The sequence below is a fragment of the Paralichthys olivaceus genome, chromosome 1, assembly GCF_024713975.1.
Source record: "Paralichthys olivaceus isolate ysfri-2021 chromosome 1, ASM2471397v2, whole genome shotgun sequence".
Lineage (NCBI taxonomy): Eukaryota > Metazoa > Chordata > Actinopteri > Pleuronectiformes > Paralichthyidae > Paralichthys > Paralichthys olivaceus.
In genome coordinates this window covers 17,551,017-17,573,841 of record NC_091093.1, presented here as the reverse complement: position 1 = coordinate 17,573,841, position 22,825 = coordinate 17,551,017, and the positions used below count along the sequence as shown (strand labels likewise).

General features: G+C 41.5%; 1 protein-coding gene across 4 annotated transcripts in view; it reads right to left on the bottom strand.

Moving 5' to 3' along the window:
* Nucleotides 1-21,928, bottom strand: part of phlpp2 (PH domain and leucine rich repeat protein phosphatase 2) — a 34,816-nt gene extending 12,888 nt beyond the window's left edge. Inside the window, exons 1-9 of one of the 4 annotated variants that reach the window (XM_069523880.1) lie at nt 21,576-21,928; nt 20,292-20,429; nt 19,358-19,641; nt 15,498-15,631; nt 8,086-8,276; nt 7,040-7,165; nt 4,033-4,187; nt 2,358-2,504; nt 1,278-1,508 (exon numbers count right to left, since the gene is read on the bottom strand). In XM_069523880.1, coding sequence (XP_069379981.1) covers nt 1,278-1,508; nt 2,358-2,504; nt 4,033-4,187; nt 7,040-7,165; nt 8,086-8,276; nt 15,498-15,631; nt 19,358-19,641; nt 20,292-20,429; nt 21,576-21,788 — 1,619 coding nt within the window. In that variant the 5' untranslated portion in view covers nt 21,789-21,928. The remainder of the gene's footprint in view (nt 1-1,277; nt 1,509-2,357; nt 2,505-4,032; nt 4,188-7,039; nt 7,166-8,085; nt 8,277-15,497; nt 15,632-19,357; nt 19,642-20,291; nt 20,430-21,575) is intronic. The other 3 variants (XM_069523884.1, XM_020098641.2, XM_020098640.2) reach the window with 3 other exon arrangements.
* Between the last annotated feature and the right edge of the window lie 897 nt (nt 21,929-22,825).

The following is a 22,825-nucleotide window of genomic DNA, read 5'->3' as shown; positions in this document are numbered from 1 at the left end:
TCTAATTAGACACATTACTCCCTGTGATATGAAAATGTATTTGTGGCATTAATGATTTTGTGTGTGTTTGTTTTTTGTGCAAATTTGTTGACTCTTCCTGTTTCACTGGGGGAAGCTTCTTTTAACATTTCTGTTCAAATTTGACTTTTCATATTTGTCAGTCTACGTAAATCAGCTCTAACAAAGAGTGAGAGTTTATGACTGCCAGGAAAAGCACTGTGCTCCACTGTGGGATCCAGGCTCTCCTTGACCTCATTCATCTTGTTAATAAAAAACAACTTCTCTTTTTACGAGAGCTGCCAGCCCACTAATCCACCACAGACGCACCTTGCCCTCACAAATATCGCCAAACCACAACTCCACTCCTGGGGTTGAATTATTAGCTGGCTGTGGGTGGAGCAGCCGTAGTTGTTCTGATGTTCCTTCTAGTAAGAAAATCAATGGCCAGAGCTCATCCCTCCATCATTACCTACCGCAGAGGTTCCCTTGAGCAAGACACTTAGCCCCCAGCTGTTCCTGTGGAGCTGCTACCAAGCCAACAACTACATATGACTGTAGTTCTGGGCAGCTTCCGGGTGTGAGCATAGGTGTCAATCAAGGTAACATGGAAAAAGAAACCTTTGGGCTCAGCATCTACCAGCAAAGTAAAAACTTAGAGGAGTGGTGGGGAACAGAGGGTCAGACATTTATCTTTCTCAAAGACATTAAAAGAGGAACTCAAAGAATGTAGTGATATCTAGAGGTGAAGTTTCATGTTGCAGCTGAATACTCCTCATCACACACTCCCCTTTCAAACAGAGAACCTGTGGTGAACTTCATTTGTCATGAAAACTCAAAAGGTTTTGTATTGTCCAGTTTGGACGACAGTAAAAAACATGGTGGCCTCCACAGAGAGGACCCCCCCCCTCCATGTTAATATAGAGTTTTTAAATATAAAGGGCCCATTCTATGGTAAATACAACAACAATTCATACAATTTAGATGAAACACACTAGTGAAAACATCACTAGGATTATTTTATATTCAATCTGCCAAAAAACCCTTTCACCTAAATCTTACACAATGAACCTTTAATAGATGGATGGTAGTGTAACTTATATATACCAAATGACTACAGCTAAGGTCTAAATCACAAATGTACCCTACATTATCCAGACAATGACATGGGAATGTTGAGAGAAAAGAAGAGACGGATGTGAGGAATAGAAAAGAGAAAGACAGAGAGACTATTAACTATGCAGAGGTTGGGAGCTCTGTGTTCCCTGGCCGGGCCTTACCGGAGGTCGATGTTTTTCAGGTGGCTCATTCTGGCCAAAGTGCACAACTGCAGAGTCTCCACTCTGTTCCCAGCCATGGCCAACTTGTCCACTGCACTCAGCCTCTCCAGCACAGCAGGGATGTGGGAGAAGTTGTTGAAGGAGAGGCCCAGGCTGTTGAGCTGGGACAGGCCACCCAGCTCCTCAGGCAGGGAGCTGAGGTGGTTTCCATCCAAAGACAGAGTCTGCAGGCTACAAGACAAAAGGTCAAAACAGTCATGTTTTAGTTACTTTTACTTTAGAGAGTGGCCAGAATATCCGCGTTGTGGATACAGTCATTATCTGAAGGGAAACAGCCGACATCAAGTGGACACACAGCATGAAAATTAGAGCGATTTAGCATCCTGACTTAATCTGATTGCATAACAACATTTTTTCTTTCACTGACTCCATAAAAAAATTAAGGACATAGAACATTTACAAAAAATTATATGAGAGAACTCATTAACAAAAGAAAATCCCAAAATATTCTCAAAATAGAAAATATTATATTTTAGAAAAAATATAGAAAAGACACAAATTTTGATTCTGAAGAGAATTTCATTCATCCTTAATTCTGACAGAACACAGATAAGATTAAATATTTTTTTTAAAAATGGGGCAACACTTGTGTTTTCTGTTTTGTTAATTTGTTTTCGTGGTTGTTTCTCTTATGTTGGTTTGCACTGGAAATACTGGATATTTGCAGAGTAAGCCATAATAAAGAAAAATATACATTTGTCAAATAGTCATTATTTAATAATGAAGAACATTCACATTTTTTCTTAATGCAACTGTGGGGAATCTATATGAATATATGGTTTAAATGTTTGTTTAATGTTTAAAACTTAACTCTCAGTATGTCTTTTTTTAAGGTGGCAACAATTGCAATTAATGCAGTTTCACTGTGTGTCTGTCTTTAGGATTCAACTCTTATGGCATCTATGGATCAGTTTTACTGTGAAGTGTGTACTCTTTGTAAATCTATATCCCAACTTATCTATTGTGCACTGTGTGAAATCTGAATTATGCACATAGTGACTGTGTCTCACTGTGTCGCACCTTTGAAGGTTGCCTATCTGTACTGGGACGACGTGGAGATTATTGCAGGAGAGGCTGAGCTCTGTCAGGGTGAGGATCTCACACACACATTCAGGGAACACACCCAGACGGTTGTGAGACAAGTTCAGGCTCTTCAGCTGGGAAAACCTACACAAAGACAGAACAGCATGGAGGACCATTTGCATTTGCAGGGTGACTGCAAAGAAATCTGCAAAACAAGCAACATCTCAACTCTTTTTGTTTTGTTGATTAAGATTAATGCCAACTTTATTTCCTAAAAATAACATAGTAGCTGAACATCAACATAGTGTAATGATTCTGGGAGGATTTCCCACTATCTAGAAACACTTTACTGTGATGTTACCGTCAAATAAAATGTGAATTTACAAAATGCAAAGTTCTTTCTTCATCCAAACAGCAATCAAAGGCTGCTGTCTTGACTGTGGGAGTCTTGTGCTGTTATTCGTGCTTCAGGCTTGCACCATGTTATTAAGACACTTAAAAAAAAGCAGCAGGCAAGAAATGACAGAGTTCACAATGGAAAAAGTATTAAAATCACCCCCACCTGTGCTTTAGTTTCACTAGGAAATGATTGTTCTATATTTAGACCAGCCAGTCGTACACTTTTACCTTTACCTCTTTTATGATTACCTCTAAGCTAACAAGAGGAGTACTCTACTGATGTGTGTTTGTTCGTTCATAAAATGTATTGTCACACCTGAGGTCTCAGCTGGCTGTTTCAAACAGAAACACAATCCGAGCATAGATTTAGATGTGTGTAACATGCAGAAAGCCGGGCCGGGATGAATGTGGTGCAGTGCGTGTGCACTAGTCAGTCAGATCATCCATATTTATACTAAATTATATTCCTCTCGTTATCTCAGGTGCTGTGAGTGGTGGAAGTGGCTGTCACGAATCACAGCACTTTTCAAAGAAAAGACCATTTCCTTTAATTCATGCTCCCTCTTACTAAATATGCAGACAATCAGGAGGGAGAAACAGAGGGGTGCAAGACAGTTAAGTGCAAATGTTCTCCTTAGCAAGCTGCGGGATAGGCCCAGGAATCATGTAATGTATTAAGCAATACAACACACACACGCACGCACGCCCGCATGCAGCTGGAGGAATACAATGGGGACTAGAGGGGTTGGAGATGATTAGCACTTAATCCATCTACTGATGAATCCTACTTTCCAATGCAGAACTGAACAGGAGGCTGAATTGTTGTGTGGAACCTGTTCTGTTTCCTCAAATGAGAAGAGATCATAAGCTGTGTGATGAGCCTGGTGGCTTGGTGTTACTTAAAGAGCCTTACAAAAATCATCCAACACTGAAACAGCTGAAAGCTGGTGATCATAACTGGAGAACTTGCTGTGATACAGCAGATTTTCTGGAGCACTCTTTAAGAGCTTGAGCGCATATGTTTACATTATCAGTGAGGGAAATGCAACAATAGACATGCTGGAGCCAAAATGACAGAGGTCTGGAGAAATTACAAAACATGGGATAATTCAGCACTGACTTAATGAACAAATGCAATAATAAATATCTGCATTCCTCAGGCAAAGTTTGACTGGTTTGATTGATGACAGCACAGTATCAGCTCCAGAACAGCACCTGAAAACACAAAAAAGGACACTCTCCTTGGTTCCATTATGTTTTAAAGTGTGATTACCTGGGGAGGTTGAGCAGCCCTCCAGGCCCCTGCAGGCTCATGAAGTTGTGGCGCAGGTTGAGGTGGGTGATGTCCTGACTGTAGAACAGATACTCAGGCACTGCTTCCAGACTGTAACAGGAAAGATCCACCATGCTGACTGTCTGAGACACCACCTACACACACACACACACACACACACACACACACACACACACACACACACACACACACACACACACACACACACACACACACACACACACACACACACACACACACACACACACACACACACACACACACAGTGTTACAATGCAAACTACTACTACTCTCATTTTCTGTTTTGTGTGTCAGTATCACATCCTCTATATGATAACATTACAGACAGCTTGACTGTGTGCACATGTCCTGTAAACTTCTTCTGTCGGAACAGTGCATGTAGATCAAATCACAATCAAGATGGTACGCTGATGCACAGGAAGACTGTTTTCTGAACCTGTACAACTACAAATGATTTAAGAGTAATTCCCAAAACTAAGAACTATGACACTCAGAAGCAACTATACAACTATCCAGCTGCTTTGCTAAGAAATTCACTCACTCACACTTCAGACAGACAAAGCCAGTTTCCAGGCCATTAAAGTTCATCTTCCACTGTGAGCACAGTGATTGTGAATTAAAAGACTAACTCTAATTAATGGTAATTACAGTCTGTCATTAGCAAACACGTGCAGACGTACTTACATTGAGATTCCAGCCAGGAACACCTATCAAATCAATACTATTATATTTGAGTGGTGTTGATATAAGTTTATGGTCATTTTGAAGGCTTAAGGTTGTCGTGTTGTTTAGTTGTACTGTGTAAGGCTTAGATAAAATAGTAAAAAATGCAGGGTGCACAATGTTCTCATTGGGCTGAAGTAACATGTGCAATTTTGTGCTTGTTGTGGCACAGTTCAAGTCTCAGATCTGACTGTCTGAGAACAGTGTCCTCCATTAACGACTGCACACGGTGCAGCAACGCAGAAAATGGGACTGCCGCTCAGCAGAGCGTGACATCACATCACTGCTTTTAGAGATGACAAAGACTGAAACCGCTCATCCCCCACAACAACGACTGATCTGCCAGCCACTTTAAAAATCAACTCCTGTTTAAAAGCAGTAATTAAGTGATGGGACAGTGGGCGGTGGACACAGACTGACAGAGAAGAGGTAGAAAGAAAACAGGATTAGATTTGCGGTTTTAACAATGTTAAACACTTTGAAGAAATGTGATAGAGCACGACGACGAAGTAGAGACCATGTCCATCAAAAATAACAGCTCTGTTGGAAGGGAAGTAAATGGCACTAATGGAGGTTCAGTCAGTCTACACATACAACAGTGCTGTTCCCTGCAGAGCCGAGGAACCAGGCCAGTCTCGTTTTGTGCCATTAACAAACTTGCACAATTAGCACCAGCGACCAGCCTTCTTGTCTGCCTAGTGATGTGTATTCTGGTTTATATACTGTCAGGGTTTTGGATTTTATTGACAATCCTTACAAATATCTGGACGGCACGGTGACACAGGGGTCACGACTGAAGCCTCAAAGCACCACCTTCCTGCCACAGTCCAAAAACAAGCAAATTGGTCTTAGGTAGATTTGAGACTCTAAATTGTCCATATGTGTGAATGGTTGTTTTTCCCTGTATGTACACTGGTGTCAGCTGGGATTGGCTCCAGCCCCTCGCAACCCTTAAAGGGTAGGCGGTATAGATAATGGATGGACAGTAGGTTAAGAGCACTGTTCACAAACCAGTCAACTGGCTGTTGTGTCATTTCGTATGGATTATCAATTCCAGTCAGGTGGAACTTGATTGACACCTCCTGCCCTGTTTGTTCTCACATTGAAAATCTCATGATGAGGCCACTGACAGAGATATTCAAAAAGATGAAGCAATAGTTCAGTTTTCTCTGTGCAGTTTGACCTTTTAAACACTGAGGAGGATGTCATGGTGTCAATTTGGTCTGATGGTTACTGGATAATGAGTTACACAATAAATATCACTTTACTTAACAACACACTGATGCGTGGTTAGGTCTAAGGAATGAAAATGACATGAGTCTACAGGAATTAATTTCACACATTCTGATTTCCTATAAATATAAATGCTGATATGCTGCTCTATTTAATGTACCTCTACGCTCCAGTATTCAGTCTCATCCTTCATGCTCATTTTGCAGGGACAAATGCACTTGCTGATGTGCTCTCTTTCTCTCTCAAACACACACACACGCACAATTTATGCAATGTAGCATAAACAGTGGCCCAAATCCACCAAAAACCTTCATCAGTCCTCATCCCAGTCTCCATAGAAACCTCTCTGAAGACTCTCAGCCTTAACAGAGAGTGCTTACAGGCAACTCTAACCCAGTAATCCATACCACCATGGTAGAGAGAGATCCTGGATTTAGCATGAATCTGCAGCTAATTGGATTTTCTTTTTTTATGTCGGCTAACTGTACGCTGACTCTGCCTCAGCGGAGCCTCTCATAGGCTCCGGGAAGGAGCTGCAGCACAATGGCCAATAATTAGGATATTAGAGACAAAGTAAGCTAAGCAGAAGAGACACAGAGCAGCTGAAGACCTGGCAAAATGATCTGAAAGACCCTCAATACAACACAAATACATGTACATAACTGTGTCATTTAGAATCTTCTAATCTACAGTGACATTTACTGTTGGATAAAAACCCTACTGTTGAGGGCTTTTATAGAAAAAAACATGTCCTCTACGAGTGGTGTAAAAGATAATGAATACAGGTGAGAGTTCATCTCTGAGGAGCCAATCAGATGCACCCAGACAAGCGGTTTCTGATTGGATGACTCAAAAAGCAGGAGGAAACTGTACTCCCAGTATCTAATCTGTGATTAAGTACAAGACCAGAGGGACTAACTGGAAACAAACAAACTGTTGCTGAGAGAAAACACAGACAGCAAATATTGTGCACACACAGTAACACACACACTCTTTGTCTCTTGCTTACTTTGGACGCCTGTCGATGCCATCGCTGGTAGTCTGCCAGTGTGTCGAAATTGACAAAGTACGTCTGGGCCTGTGATCCAGCCGAGCTAAACATCAGACAGTGTTGCCTCCGTTTCACCTCCTCCACCTCAATACAAAGACAATACACAGATTCAATGAGGAGCAACACTGAGAGAGACAACACAAATGGAAGATGACCATTCTCATTAATCATTATCACAGGTGAGAAAATTGTTAAACAATAATCAACCACAGATATTCTGTGTATATCAGTCTGTGTTGTTTCAATATTCATGTTGTTATGTTTAAATTGACATTAATACCGATTTTTAATGTACCTGTCTCTGTCTTTTCTGTTTCAGTGATTGAGTTCCTAAATTTGCTAAAGGACCCCAGGAGAATATGTGCAAAACTGTTCAGTGCATCTGTGTGATCAAATTGTAGAAGAGTGTGAAGTTAACAGTGAAAAATCTGAAAATTGTGTGGAGTGAGTGAGGAGAATGTAACTTTGAAAATCTCATCAGCACAGAAATTTAAGTTGCATCTTCTTTTGTTAAATTGTTTCATTATTTAATGTGCACACACGTTTTCCTCTACGATTGTCAGACTCCTGATGGATGCTTAAACATGATCAAAATTACTGCAGATTGTAGAACAAAACATACAGACTCTTTAATTCCACTCTTAAATTTGCAGTTTTTCGCTCTAACCAACACTGGATCAAGTTACATGACTTGAGGAAATGCTACGTGTGAAGTCACAAAACACTTTTTAGCCTTTTTTTCCACTTATCTAAAGCCTCAGCTTGGTTAAGATTTGGGATCTACTGTTTTCAACAAAAATATTGTCAAAGTCCAAAAGGTCATTTGTTAATTCAGCAGGTGTACTCCATGCAAAGTCGTTCATCATCTTTTTAACTCCATCCAGCTGTTCGACCCAGCTGTGTTGTTGTAGGGTAACTACACTGAAACATGGTCTCTACCCTGGGGGAAAGTGAAAGGTTAACACCTTGTCAGTTTGTCTGAACGCCAAACTCTGAACTCTCACCTTTCCCCCCACCAGGGGTAAAATGTGTAACTTCCCAGTCAGGCTGTCTTTCACAGAGGCCACGATCAGACAGGTGCCACAGAGGATGACCTTCCGCTCTGCCCACTTGTGCAGCTGTGTCTTGCCCTTCCTGACGCTGAACACACCTTTCAGCAGAGTGCGCTCCTGCTGGTCAGCGTTCACTGGAGGCTCTAGAAGAAGAGAAGAAGTTAGTGTTGATATACAGATATTCATCTAATGCAGAAGACCCCCCACACCTCCTGTGATAAACACATTTAGCAAATTAATGGCAAATGTTCCACAGGCGAAGATGAAGGATTTCAGAAAATGAAGTCATGCAAAAACTCACAGGTCAGAATGATATCACCCAAAGTGTGGTTGACTCATTAGCGTAGTAATTCTAGGAACCGGTCTGACATCAGCACTGAAGGTGCTCACTGCCCCATTATCTCATATCCTGTACATCTGGATAGATATCACTGCACAATAATAGGTCTGACCTGATAATGAGACAGCTTATCCATTAAACTCCATTATTAAAAATCAAATCAAGTAACGTTGATTACAGTGCTGCTGCTGCTGCTTCTAAAGTATTTCAACACTTCTCAGTGTCCATGCATACAGAATAATATTCTATTTCTATTCTATTTTATATTTATTTCATTATGAAGCTACATACATTGATTCACTCAGCCCTTCCTGGATGGCCCTGCTCTCTCCCTTACTCCTTCTCATCCCAACACACACACACACACACACAGTCTGTTTATTTTGGCGACACACATTATTTATAACAGAAATGACGTATGTGTTTAGCATATAGAGCAAGGTAGTAAGATTAAATCCCATGTGGTAACAGGACTCCCTCTGGACCATTCTAATGGCAGATGTGAAGTGATGAAGCAGTCCACAGTGCTTAATATGAGTCTGGAACTTTCCTTCCACTTCCTCTCCTTACTGAGCAGAGGCATCAGTCATATTAAAGGGTTTTGTCACATTAAAGGGATAGTTCACCCTAAAATGAAAGTTCACTCATTATCTACTCATCACTATACTGATGGAGGGGTGGGTAAAGTGTTTGAGTCCACAAAACACTTTTGGAGTTTCAGGGGTAAACAGCGTTGCAGCCAAATATACAATACAATTGAAGTCAATGGCGACCGACCCTTCAAACTAAATAAAACATAAAATGCCTCCATGCTGCTGCTGTGGTGTCATCCAAGTGTCCGTAAGCATATTCGACTTGATAACCATGTTTTTAGCCTAAACACACCTTTTTTTCAGTTGTTTTTTTACATGGTCACCAGTTACCTTAATTGAATTGGATTTGGCTGTTATGCTGTTTACCCCTGAAACAAAATTGCTTCGTGGACTCAAACACAAGTGAACTATCCCTTTAAGCTTCTATCTTTTCAGTTTAATGATGCCAACTTGCATAACACACAGCCTCAGCTGGTCCATGCTGAAGGACACACCCGGCATGTGCAGCTGTCTCTGCCAGTTTCAAGTACACTCAGGTTAATGGCAGGTCGGATAAGCACAAAGGAGACACAGCCTTGACCTCATGACCTCTGTTGTTACATTTTCCTCAGAACAACGTACTGTATGCTGCCTCCCACTCTGCAATCTGCTCTCTCTCTCCCCTCTCCCTCGATCTTTCTCTCTTCCCTTTCCCTTCGCATCCAAATGAAACGAAAACCTCCACATGTTTTTCTTCACCAGGGAAACTGACGATGAACAAGCCAAGTGCTTCTCACAACAAACTGGCTCCATGGCAGATCGATAGCAGCAGCTGATCCTTAGGTGTCCCCCTGACTCAGAGAGGAAATTAGAGACACAAACCCTTACAGCATCAATGCCGGGTAGTAGAGAGATATCTAATAAGGGAAATTTACGTAATTACGCAAACGTACATCAATAACAAGTTGACAGGATCCCCTCACTTGCTTCACAGCACATCACCAGCAAAAGTCCACTCCACACCAAGACTTGATATGCTGTCAACGTGCCACAGTATAGATGCAGGATACTACCACACAAGCTGATCTACCTTTAGATGAACAGCTATATTGCAAGAGACAGTTATTAAAGCTATAATATACAAGCTATAATGTCCATATATCTAGACATATAATCTATCTCTATATAATTGTTATAGCAACAAATAGCTAACCATTGTGATGATGTTTTCACGTTGACATATGGTTCCCTTTGTATAAGAATGTATGTTTTCTTCCCATACAATTCAACCTTAACTTCATCAGTCTACAAAACCTTCCCTTCCTTCAGCTGCTGTTTGGTTGTTTCACTTTCAATGTCAAGTGCCCTGAGAGTGGGAAAAATATATGCATGCCCAGAGACAAATGGCAAAGATCTGATGCTAAATGGGCCACACTGCCTGTTGCCCTACTGCTATTTGACAAACTATTTGCTAATTTGCCTGGACAAATTTATATAATTATACATTTAATAATGTTCTACAGCATTTAATTAAACATCTGATGATGTTCACCTGCTGAGCAACACTGTTAAAAACCAAGCTGGTAGAAAATTGGGTCAAAAAAGACAAAAAGGCTTTTAATTTTCCACATATGTTATTTAGAACTTGTATGGTACTCATGGTGCATCCTGTCCAAAGTCATTGTATTCCTATGCACACAACATTTTACCTTTTTACTCCCATATCAATACAGCCACTTGTCTGAAAACCAATAGCCCATTTATGCAAACAGGTCCCAGAGAGCAAACTTCTAAAACAAACACATGCTATCCCTCAATGTCTATAGGGCTGTTAGTTGCCTGGGCAACAGCTTGCAAACTAAATCAAAGTCCAACGAGAGTCTGTAAACTTCCATCATGTCTCCAGTAATCTGTAACTGCTCTGCAGAAAACAAGCAAATCTATCCCATCCCACGAATGACGAATATTGGTGACCGTTCCCAATGGCTCCAAAGGGGTTAAGTGACATGGTGTAAATTATGTGTAAAAACGTTTTCTGTAAATGCAGTGGGGATCTGAGGGAGAGGCCAGGCTGCCTCCATTGAACGACTCATCAAGCTGCAGCAAATGTCCTCCTTGGAGAAGCTGCCAAACCACAAGGACAGTGTGACAAGTGACAGATCAGAGAGTTGGTACGACTTCATATCTCTCAAGTGTGGCAGCAGCTTTTGCTCGCCTGCAAACATAGTGACATCCCGCTTAACATGGCAATTCCAGATTAGCAACAAGGCTGCAACAGGTCAAATCCTGCTCCCTTTTCCTTGAAGAACGAAATGAGCAGAGAGACAGAAGGAAGGGATGAATAAAGTTGGAAGGAATAAAGGAACTAAGAGTAATATGAAAGGTGATGAAAAGTAAGAGAGGAAGTGAACTGAGGAACTTGAACAGGGTGGAGGAGTAAAGAGGAATTGGTAAAACAGAAACCATTTGTCAAAATATATCATGACAGAAGAATAAAAATGAGGTAACTTTGTGTCTTCACATCTATTTCTGTAACTATGTATTGATATATTCATAAATTCATATCACTGCTCTATTCATACATGGAGCAGCAAAAAATAATCATAATCAGAAAAATAATAAGAAAATCTTATAAGTTATTTTTCAAGCACTTATTTAATGGTTCCTTCTTTTTTTAAGCTCTGGGAAACTGTGATAAAGATTTAAACTGTTTTCTGATGATTTATAGACCTTAACAATTAATTGAGAAAATATTCTGCACCTGAATCGATTAATGTCACGATGATGATATGAAGGATTTGTAAGTTGCAGCCCTAATTCAAATGATAAAGACGAGTAGGTATGTTTAATTCAGAACGATCAACTGCATGGCGGCATGCATAATATATTTCTGCAAAATTCCTTTTCAAAGCAAGTCTGTGCACTCAGTCAGTATCAACACAGAGTTAGCACCACTCTGTTCAAAGTTCTCCTGCAAACCAATTAAGAGAAAATGAACGCTGAGGGAGGATCGGGAAGATTACTTTTACCCCAAAAACTAGAAAAACTGGCCATTTTGTGCTTTAAGACTGAGAGACTGGAGGGTGTTTACATTGTTTGATCTGTTTTTAATCACATATTGTTGTAACTGTTGAACAATCATTGCTGTATCCCAGAGCTTTATGTCTTGCACAGTTTTGTAGCCGGCGTTAGCATGCTGCAGGGGGTCACCATGGTCGGATTTGACTTAGAACAGGAAGCTCGTTATGGCAACAAATTCAAATTCAACCCACCACCCAGATGCCTCCTCTTGGTGGTATGTGTGTACCTCTATTTGAAAAAACTCTTTGTGCGTAATATGGAGAGCCTGCACTGAGTGGAGCAACAGATGGAAGACACAAAATGAAGAGTGCTTCTGAATACAGATGACAGTAAAACAGACCATTAAAAAGATGAATGTCTCTCAGCAGCAGTAAGCCATCTGACTTGAAAACTGACCATGAGTCTGGAGACAGTCTGCCAGTTTGAAATGGCAAACAGGAAATCCTCCAGAGAAACAGAACTCCATCACAAAACATCATTTTATGAGGAGCTGGCAGGAAACCACGGAGAGCCCTCTCTCTGCAGAGCTCCCTTGCTTGGGGCGATTTTGTGGGAACCTAGATCTGAATAGAAATTCATTTTTCTCCTACACTTCATTCTGACTGCTTCTCCAGTTTTTTTGTCCATGTGAACCAATTCCCCTCTCAAGCGTAAAATGAAGAAGCAAGCTTGTGCTGGTTTGTCCTGTTCCTCCAGGACATGATTATTTCGATGAACCACTGGGCCTCAGAGTTTAAAACGTGACTTCACCATCCATGTCATAACATCTTAGGACATCCAAACATCTCATTTAGGTTTCATTTCCGCTGGTAAATCAGCACCGGCCAAATCAATAACTCATTAGGTGACTTCAGACTGCTCGTAGATGACCTACTTCTGCTCTGACACTGACACTGGGCCTGACATGAGCTGTGCACAGCAGCTTCAGCTCTCGGAGCTCAGAGACAAAGATGTAAGAGTGAGATCACCCAGGCAGAGGTGGACTGGGGCCCGGTGGACCAGCGCCAGTGCTTACAGCAGGCCTCGTCTGTGCTGCAGCTGAATGGCCGACACAGAGAAACACTGGCCCTCAGGTCTCTGCGGTTGTTTTCACTAGAAGAGCTTTTTGATTAAGTCGGCATTTGGAGTGTTTACTCATTTAACCATGTTTGTTTTCATCTCATCGGTGCACCTCAGCAGGAGGGTGTTTGGATGGGAAGTAGGAGGGTGGAGAAAGTTCAAGATGAGTTTCCTGAACAAATAAGAGGACGGTGAAGTTTAATAATTTACCTGCTGTATTGCACTTTGAAACAGTGGAAGGACTCGAGATGAAAAGGGTATACAGACAAATGCACACATGCAAATGACACAAATCTTTAAAAACATGCCTTCTATTAGCAAGTAGATCACTGACTTATTATAATTTAATACGTATAACCCTGCACAGCTAGATTCCTATTAGCCTAAATGCAGAGCTGACACGCACAGTGCACCACATTAGTCGATTCTCTAGCAGATGCTGTAGCGAAATGAGGATTTTCCATAAATCAGGGGCCACAATTCCCACAAAGCGGCCAATTATACGTCGTACATCCATGCAGAGTGTCTGATTCAGTAAGGTGCACATTAAAGTCGCTCCTTGTTTACTGTTTTTGACAAAGCCACACATCATTGAATATATTTTGAAAATTGCTCCTCGTTCATGCTTATTGTTTTCTTCAAAAAGGCTTTGAAGATCAAAAGGCATAACAACTTGTCACATTTATTGTTAGTATTGTTCGTAAGTGACGATAGTTTATTAAAAAGACTTCAGAGTCCGCTGAGCAGACAAAGACCTTCCTGAGGAGCCACAGTTTTCCTTTATCTGCTTAGTGAGATCATTACCACTGACATTTCAAAAAACAATAGGCTGTTGTTGTGTGTTTTAACAATGCAAACAGAAGCTGTATGACTCATAAGCTCCTAAATAGGTAGTTCCATATACTGAGATAATATAAAACAAGCTACCAGTTAATTTCTCTTCAGTTCTTTGGGAATCAATTGGCCAAATCAAGTTGTCTCCTTGGTGTTAGCTGGCTATTGAGAGTGTCTGAGGACCAGTCATGCTACTGGTCCTCTTTCCCATGAGTTGACAAAAAGAGGCAGGAAGTTTCCACGGAACCCAGATTCCAGCCAATGTGGCCTGGCCACAGATAACAGCCAAGATCCGTTGTTATGTTGGCAAGAGGCAAACAAAAGTTCCACTGGATGCACAAGGACGAGGAATAAGAAAGAGGTGGCAAGCTTGAGACCTGAACACTAAACAAACAATCAGTTTTCCGACCCAGCAGATATAAAGATGAAGCTGTAATACTAAAGAATCTTGCTAAAGTTAGAAAAAAACAAAATAAGACAATGTGGTGTTCACTTGTCGATGAAAGATAAAGTAGGACATGGTACTGTACTGGACACAGACGTTTATGATTCATTTTCATTCATTTTCCCGAGTACTAAATCTTTCCACAGTCTGGGTTTTTAATGTGTCCTTGCGTGTCTCATCAACCAGGTAATTTCAATGCAGAGATTTGTGTTCAGCGTCTATGTCTATTCATTTCAGTGAGTTGTGTACTTTATGTGGGTGGAATTACATGTGAGCCCTTCAGATGATGTGGTTTGTCTTCCTCTTTCTCTGGCTAGGCAGCATGTGAGCCGTTCCAACCCAAAACAGGAGGAGTTCCACTGACTCAGCAGAAACATCAGTCAGTTGATTAAATTAAAAAACATCACACAACAGAATTTTTACACTTAATGGCCAATCCTTTAATTGTCACTACTGTAAGAGTATCATTAGACCAATGCACAGGCTCAAACAAGTCTGTGGGCTGTATTAAGATACATTCAAGTCCTGTGCACAGCTCATATCAGGCCTAATGTCAGAGTCATCCAAATTTGTCCTCGGTTTCTACAAGGAGTCACATCCATTCTGCGACTGCATTGATAAATCCAGTTCATATATCACACTGACACAGGGACATTTAATCACTCCAGTCCTGGGGTCATGGGAGAGTGTTGACAGTCGGAGGTGAAAAGATGCCCACATGGGGATGGAGAAACACCAGGATGAAGGATGGTCACTCCCTCACCATGAGGCCATGATGGGAGTGTGTTTGTATTTCAGGCTATAATGAATATTGGTCTCAGAAAAACACAACTCTCAGACAGCCTCAAATAACAACTTCACTTTTGCCCAGAGGTAAATACCCACTGAAGATATTCACTGGGTATACTGAGTGTAAGTGCACAGTTTGTTTTTAGGCCTTTAGGTCAGTTTTCAGAGGACGACATCGGGATCCCAGTGAGCAGCATCAGATAGGGACGATTGAGGATGATATCCCCTGTGTGTCAGTACTCACCGCTGTAGAAACGGATCAGACAGCTGAGGTCTGAGTTGGCTGCTTCTTGCTGCACCCGGACAGGGTCTGCATAGCCCATAGACGCCAGGTAGTCATACAGAATCTGGAGCGGGCGCTCCGAGGGGTCCAGCCTCCTGACGAACAAGAAAAAACAGAGTGGTGTGATGATGACCACCGCACAAAACGACAACACCAGTTTCTTATACGGGGATTACATGTAATGAAACATTACAATAAAGGTGGACAGTTTGAAGTTAATCGCCATTAAAAGAAGAGTCCGGGTCAATGTTCACGATGACTAATCTGTTTTAATTATTCTACTTGTCCAACAGGCCTTTTACCCTTTATCTTGTTAGTAGTGATAATGTATTTGAGTTGTAAGTGATCAAGCGACAGGGTTCACCGAACCTAACTGAGGTTAAGTTTTTTTCTGGTTCCTCGCCGTACAGAATGTAGAGCAGATAAAAGCAGATCACATGGGATTTGTGTGCACATTGGCTGGCTTCACTTTACGTGTCAGAATGAGGAGCTTAGTGATTTGGGAGACCTGTGGTATCAAGCTGCTAACCCCTCTGTGAAGAAACAGCTGAGGTGTCAGGGAGCCCCTCTCTGGGAGCGCTCTGGGCATGACAAACTGCAGGGGAACCCCAGGGATACCCAGGACATGTCAGAGCATAGGAATTATATATCCCATTCCCCTCTCCCTTTATAGCACATGCCCCTGAGCACCACTAGGGCCTGGCACCTCTGAAGTCCTCCAAACTAGTTCCCTCAAGACTTATTCTTATCAGGTCTTCCACTGTGTCCACAGGCAGGGACCATCTGACATCATCATCTGTGCTGAGAATCCTGTCATCTATTATTCTGAAATTGGCTATTCTGCACTTTTACTTTTGTTTGTTTGTTGTTGTTAAGTACATGCTGATTAGAGCTGGTTATCCCACTGATTTCTACAATACTAATTTCACCTGGATATGAAAGAAATTCTCAGAGACCTAAAGCTGTAAACTGTGCAAGGAAACATTATTGAAAACATTTAGGTAGACCTGTCATGATAACACATTTTGTTGGATGATATATTGTCCCAGAAATGATTGTGACTAATGATATTATTGTTGTAATTTTGAAATGATGATAAATTAAAAAAAATAATCCTGCAAGTCCAACATTTCATCAAGAAATAAACTTTGAATTCTTAAGAAGAATATTTAAAGAATAGAATAAAGAAAGAATATTAATATTTAAAATATTTAAATAAATAGATAAAGTATAAATGAAATAAACCACATACAACCAAAACAATAAATAAAATGGACTCTCTGGCTCTGCTAACAAAAGTTGCTGCACAGCATGAAATGGTTAGGATTTAGATGACAAACTTACGATCATGTATTTAGTTTTAAATCTTTGGTGTCGGATTATGAATCCGGATCCTGGCTGAGTCTCGTGTGGCTGAGTGCACACAAAATATGTGTAAATGCAGTCTCATAAATTCTCGAGTGAATCAAACAAACACTAAGTAAACTTCATGTACTGATCGGGTCTTAATAACTTGTGATGAGTGTTTGGGTTTATGAGTTAAAGTGAGTGCAGGTCAACAGGAGAGTGCAGGGAGGACACTGGAAACTGTGTGTGTGTACACTGATGATTTAAAATTAGAACGGGGGGGCATATTTGCCAGTCGCACTGGTGCGTCTATAGTTAATTTAGTCGCACTGTCTCAAAAAACAGTCTCAAAATGTGACTAAATGGTCGCAGTCTGGAGCCCTGCCATCTTTCTTGGGGGCAAGTAGGGATCCCCATAGAAGAGCGTGGGAAAATGAATGATTGCCTCTCTTCTCACCCTGTTGGCACCGTAAGTCTGATCTGGATAAGTGGCTCAAAGATGTGTGAATGGGGTGGGGGGTGGGGGGTGGGCGGATGTCGTCCATCAACTCAGTAAATTTATCTTAAAATGGAATTTGTGTGACTGAAAATAAAAATGTTCCCAATGCAGGAAAGAAACCAGAGCAAGTCTTCCTGTAAGCAGCACATTACTACAAGCTATAAAAAGAAAATCACTAAAAACAGCTTCCATCCCTTCCATCATGTCCTTACTTACAAATCCTTCTTCAGCTCTCGTCTCAGTGCTGTCACCAGCTTTGTATGCATACTTTAGAGTACGGGCATATATTGTCAATCACAGTAATAAAACGTATTACACATGGAATGTTTATCTCACGGACTTTATGAAATATTTACACAGAGAGAAAAACTAGAGGTCAGTTTAAGGTTAAACATAAATGCAGCTCTTGCTCCTGTATTTTCCATTGACCTACTTGTTCAATGCATTTAATGCAACCCTGACTGTCTGTATTGTATTATGGATGTGCTGTATATAGGAATGTAGACATTTCTTTCTCTGAACAGAAATCCTGGTTTTCTTAAGTCTCCAGTAGCCTGTGTTGGATGGAGAAGACTTCTAATATTACATTTAAATCCACCTGATCATACACAGGCAGACTACAATTTAAGCTCAGCACTGCTTGAATATAACCTGACCCAACACAGCCTATCCACAGGCTTACCAGAAGCCTCTCATTTATTGCCTTTCTTCATCACTCGGCAATGCCCACGGCTTTTAATCAGCGTACAAATAATGAACTGGGTCCATATGCTGTTGATTGATCATGCCACACAGCAAAATCATGATCAATCTCAAGTCATGTTTCTCCAGCGTGTCTGTGGCATGATCTTCAAGCTTCCAATGCTACTAACACAACCTTTTACTGGTCTCAATCAACAATACACCTACTGGCTTTAAGATTTTGCTGCGTCAAAATCCCACATCATTTAAAAAACACGGAGCAGACAGTGAGACTCACAAAGAACACGCTGTAAGCCACTGCAATTTAAGCTATAGCGGTTTTGTTATTTTAGACTCTCCCGTCTAATATCTTCACGTTGGCTTTCTCCCAAAAGCAAAAGGAGGAACAGCCCAGATTCCTTGGTCACGGATCAGTGAACCAGCTTTTTATCCTTTCACAGATAATCAAGGGGTCATTTGCTATTTCTGTCTCCATATGTCTTCTGCAGCTGAGAGAGGCGTAGAGTCACGTTCCCTGAGGGTATCGTGGCTCTGAGAGCATGGGATGTTACGATAACTGCAGCAGGTCCTAACCGCTGCGTTTGCCCACTTTGCAAAACTCAAGCTTGTTCATGGTGACTTGTGGTTTTCAGGGACAGGATATCAAGTAAATTCTACGGCCTGGTGTATTTCTTATATAATATAAATAAGAAAAAGATGTGGATATTTATCAAGAAACATGATCCTTCTAAACTGTTTTTGTTGGATGTCAGTGGATGTCATGAATCCCGTTCCTGTCGTGTTTATTTGTGTCTAATGGAAGAGATCCGTTTTAATGAATGCAGCTGTCTAAACCTGCTGCGTAACAGCTCATGTTTCCCTCGCACTACACAAACACATAACCACAACCCAGAGCATCTTTCTACTCTTCATGTCACGTTTTATTTCTTTCACTTTTTCTAGTGAGATTACACATTAAGTTGAAAGGTGCTTTGTAGTGCACAGGAATACTGTACTGACTGGATGCAATGATGACACTAATGCAGAGCTGCAGTTGATGGATACTGGATGCATGTGTTTTCCCATTAAGAGAAACTGATACAGGCTTATCCCACATTACGGTGTTGCTCTAAAAGGGCTGTACGGTATTTGCAGCGCTCCTGCCATGGATCTGCACCAAAGAAGACACTATAGATTCTGAACTACAGTTGGTCCCTCGGGAGCCATCTAACTTTTTTATTATAAGCATTTCTCAGATTTATAAGATATGAAACTCAACATAGTGTGTCTTTACCTGACAAGATCTCCGTGCAGCTGAACATAAAGTCCCTTTCCATCCCTCTGAGCGCACAGCTCCTCAACTGTGGTGCTGGTGGAGCAAAGCACCAACTGCAGGTCGGTCTGAGGGGTGGAGGAGGCCTGAGGGCCGGAGGCAGGAGGCTGAGGGTCCGCGGTTGCGCCGTAGAGACACACACAGCCCCGCTGGGTGTGCCCCTTCAGCCAGTCCCGTTCTCGTGACCCAAATCTGGTCTTTCTTGTCACACAGCCGCGACTCCCATTCCGCTTCATGTTGCGCTGCTGACACAGAGAGAGACGTTTTAACAGCGTGAAGAGCTTGAAGCTGGTTCAACAAATAACAAACTGGAACAATACCTATGCTGTGGAATTAAGTGAATTTGACACTGCCTGAAATTGGTGCAGTGGTGTACGGCAGGAGAGCCCCTCCCTGCATGTTTTTTACACCAAGATACAAATAATCAATGTTTTATAATCATTATTCAGTCATTGGCAAACTACTTTGAGCGGGGAACCATGACGAGTGGACATATTCAATGATAAATTACTTAACAGAATAACTATGTGTTGTTTATGTTTACTTTTATTTTAAATATTTTTGTTCTTTCAAATAATTGTACTTTTTACTTTTTGATATAATTAGCTCTGCCCAGGAGGTTATGCTTCCACCGCTGTCATTGGTTGGTTGGTCGGTTTGTTTGTTGTAAGCAAGATTACACAAAAACTACTGAATGGATTTGGAGAAAATAATTCATGGATCTTGATGAAAAAAAATCAGGCACAGTTAGGGGACTGGTATCTATGAGTGTGTGAAATTTGGTGCAGCTTGGTTAAATTGAAGGTGCCTGTCTGGTCTTGGCGTTGTAGGCTGCCTATCAAGTGTCATAATAGTTTTTGTTCTTATTATTTTGTGAAACTTCTGTAACGACAACCTTCTGAATGAAGCACTGCCGCTCGCTGCTGTGGAGTTGTTCAGAGGACGACGTCAGATGTAGCAGACAGCTGTGACCATGTGTGCATGTGAAGCAGGGCCATGCTGAATAAGAGCGTGCATGTTCAACCAACCAAACCTGAATCAGAAAGAAGAGGATATATGCTGTGTATTTTCCTTCCTCCCTGAGAGAGAGGAGATTTGTAAATGGCTGACCAGGCTCTGTTTCTCAGTTAGTTGTAAGGAGGTCCCTTCTGGACTTATTGATCATTGCAGTATGTGCGTATCTACAACACAAACTGCATCTGGTTCATCCACAAATCAACAGACATTGACATATTTTATCATGAGGGAATTTCTTTACTGCAAAACACTGGATTCTTTTCTGTCTTTGTGAACAGGCAGAAAATTTAAAAATAACACTTTCCCTTCACTGTTGACACTGACTGAATTATGGTTTCACAGCATATATCTATGAGCAGAAACACTGAATGGAAAAAATCAACATTAGAGTCATGGCAGTATGAGCTTGTAAACAGGGTGACCTGTTTTACCGGTATGACTTTTAATGTGCTCCCTCCTTCAAATACAATAACGGAAACATGTGTACACAATAAATTGAATTGCACTGCTGAGATTATGTGTGCCTATGTGTGCTTGTGTGTGTGTGTACATGTGTGTGTGGTCCAGGTATTATGTGTATTGTGGGGATCTAAATCTGTTAACACAGTCACATTGTGGTGACATGCTCAAGTTACCATAAAGTAAATTATAACACATTACATTTTAAGGTGAAGGCAGGTTTTAAGGTTTAGTTTTAGGTTAAAGTCTAGATTAAGGGTATGGTTAGGTTAAGGTTAAAGTTGACCTTAGAATAGGTCTCCAGAAAAATCAATGTAAGGCCTTATAATGTCCTCTGAAGTCATGGAGACACAACTGTGTGTGTGTGTGTTTGTGAGTGTGTACTTAAGGGACTTGTATGTTACATCATTTTTCTTGTCTTAAAATGTCATAGACGAATTGCTCAGAAGTGCAGGGCCTTCTAATGGCAACCTTCCCTGTGTGTGTTTGTGTGCGTGCGTACGTGCATGTGCGTGTGCTACATTCCTCACTGGATGACAGTCATCTCCAGATCAATCATCAATCAGCTGATACACAGCATGTTACGTAATACTAATGCGAGGATGCGTTCCACTTCAGTTGGAATCAGCCACTGCAGTGACAGAAAAACATGGAGAAACAGTCCAGAGTGAATCAGCAGAGGAGCAGCCTCCTCTTCACTCACCTTTAACACTCGGATCCCCGTCGCAGCCCCGGGACCACTGCGGCTGCCGCGACCCGCAGTCTGATCCAGCCCCGCTTGGTGGACCACCTTGTCCGGCTGCCTGTCGATGCAAGCCCCGCTATCCCCGACATCCCCTCCCTTCTTGGCGGTGCCTGTTTGGGTGTTGTTATTCGCGACGACCGCCGCGTTAACGTCCTCGTCCTCCATCGCCATGTCTCGTCCCTCCCATCAGCAGCGGCCGAGAGCGAGAGGCGTGCTGCGGGTACGTGACTGGCAAATTCCCGCGGAGCAGTGAGGACTCGCCCGGTGTCGGTGCAGCGCCGCCATGTCCACGGTGACTGAGCGCTGTCAGACAGGCCGGAGAGAGCCCAGCGAGAAACAGGACGGGGGCGGGATCAGGGGATTAGACAGCAGCCACGGCCCCTTTCTCACAGGGAGAGAGACATCCAGTGTTACATCCAGCATCAGTTCACCACGGTGACATCACGATGAGCCATCCTAGGGAGTGATCTTATATTATATTTTTCTGTTAAAGGGAGAGTTCACCCAGAAATGAAAGTTCTCTCATCATCTCCTCACCACTGTGTCGATGGATGAGTGGGTGAAGTGTTTGAGTCCACAAATCACTTTTGGAGTTCCAGGTGTAAACAGTGTTTGCAGCCAAATCAAATGCAATTGAAGTGAACAGTGACCTATTCTTCCAACGTAAAAGAATAAAAACATAGAATGCCTCCATACTGCTCCTGAGGTGTCATCCAAGTGTCCTAAACCTCCACTCGAAGTTTCTACCAAAGTGTCCTTTGATGTCTGTGTGTATTCCAGCGAACATTTAGGCTAAAAACGTAAGTTACATCATAGTCAAATTAATTAGATGAAGTTTTCTGTTGTATGAAGACTTGGTCGCCATTGACTTCAATTGTATTGGATTTGGCTGCAACACTGTTTACTGAACACAAAAGGGTTTTGTGGACTCAAACACTTCACCCACCTCCCATCGGCATAGTGGTGATAATGAGTGAATTTTCATTTTTGGGTGAACTATCCCTTTAATGTTTTTTGTTTTCTTTCACTGTATAACGTCAATATTGATAGAATATTTAGTGTCATTTTGTAAACTTTTATAAATGTTTTCAGTGAATTGTAACATAATATTATGCCTAAATATTTCAAAAAGGGTATAAAAATCGAATGCATTATATATTTTTTTATAAATAATGTCTCCCTCTATTTACATTTTATAATGATAAAAT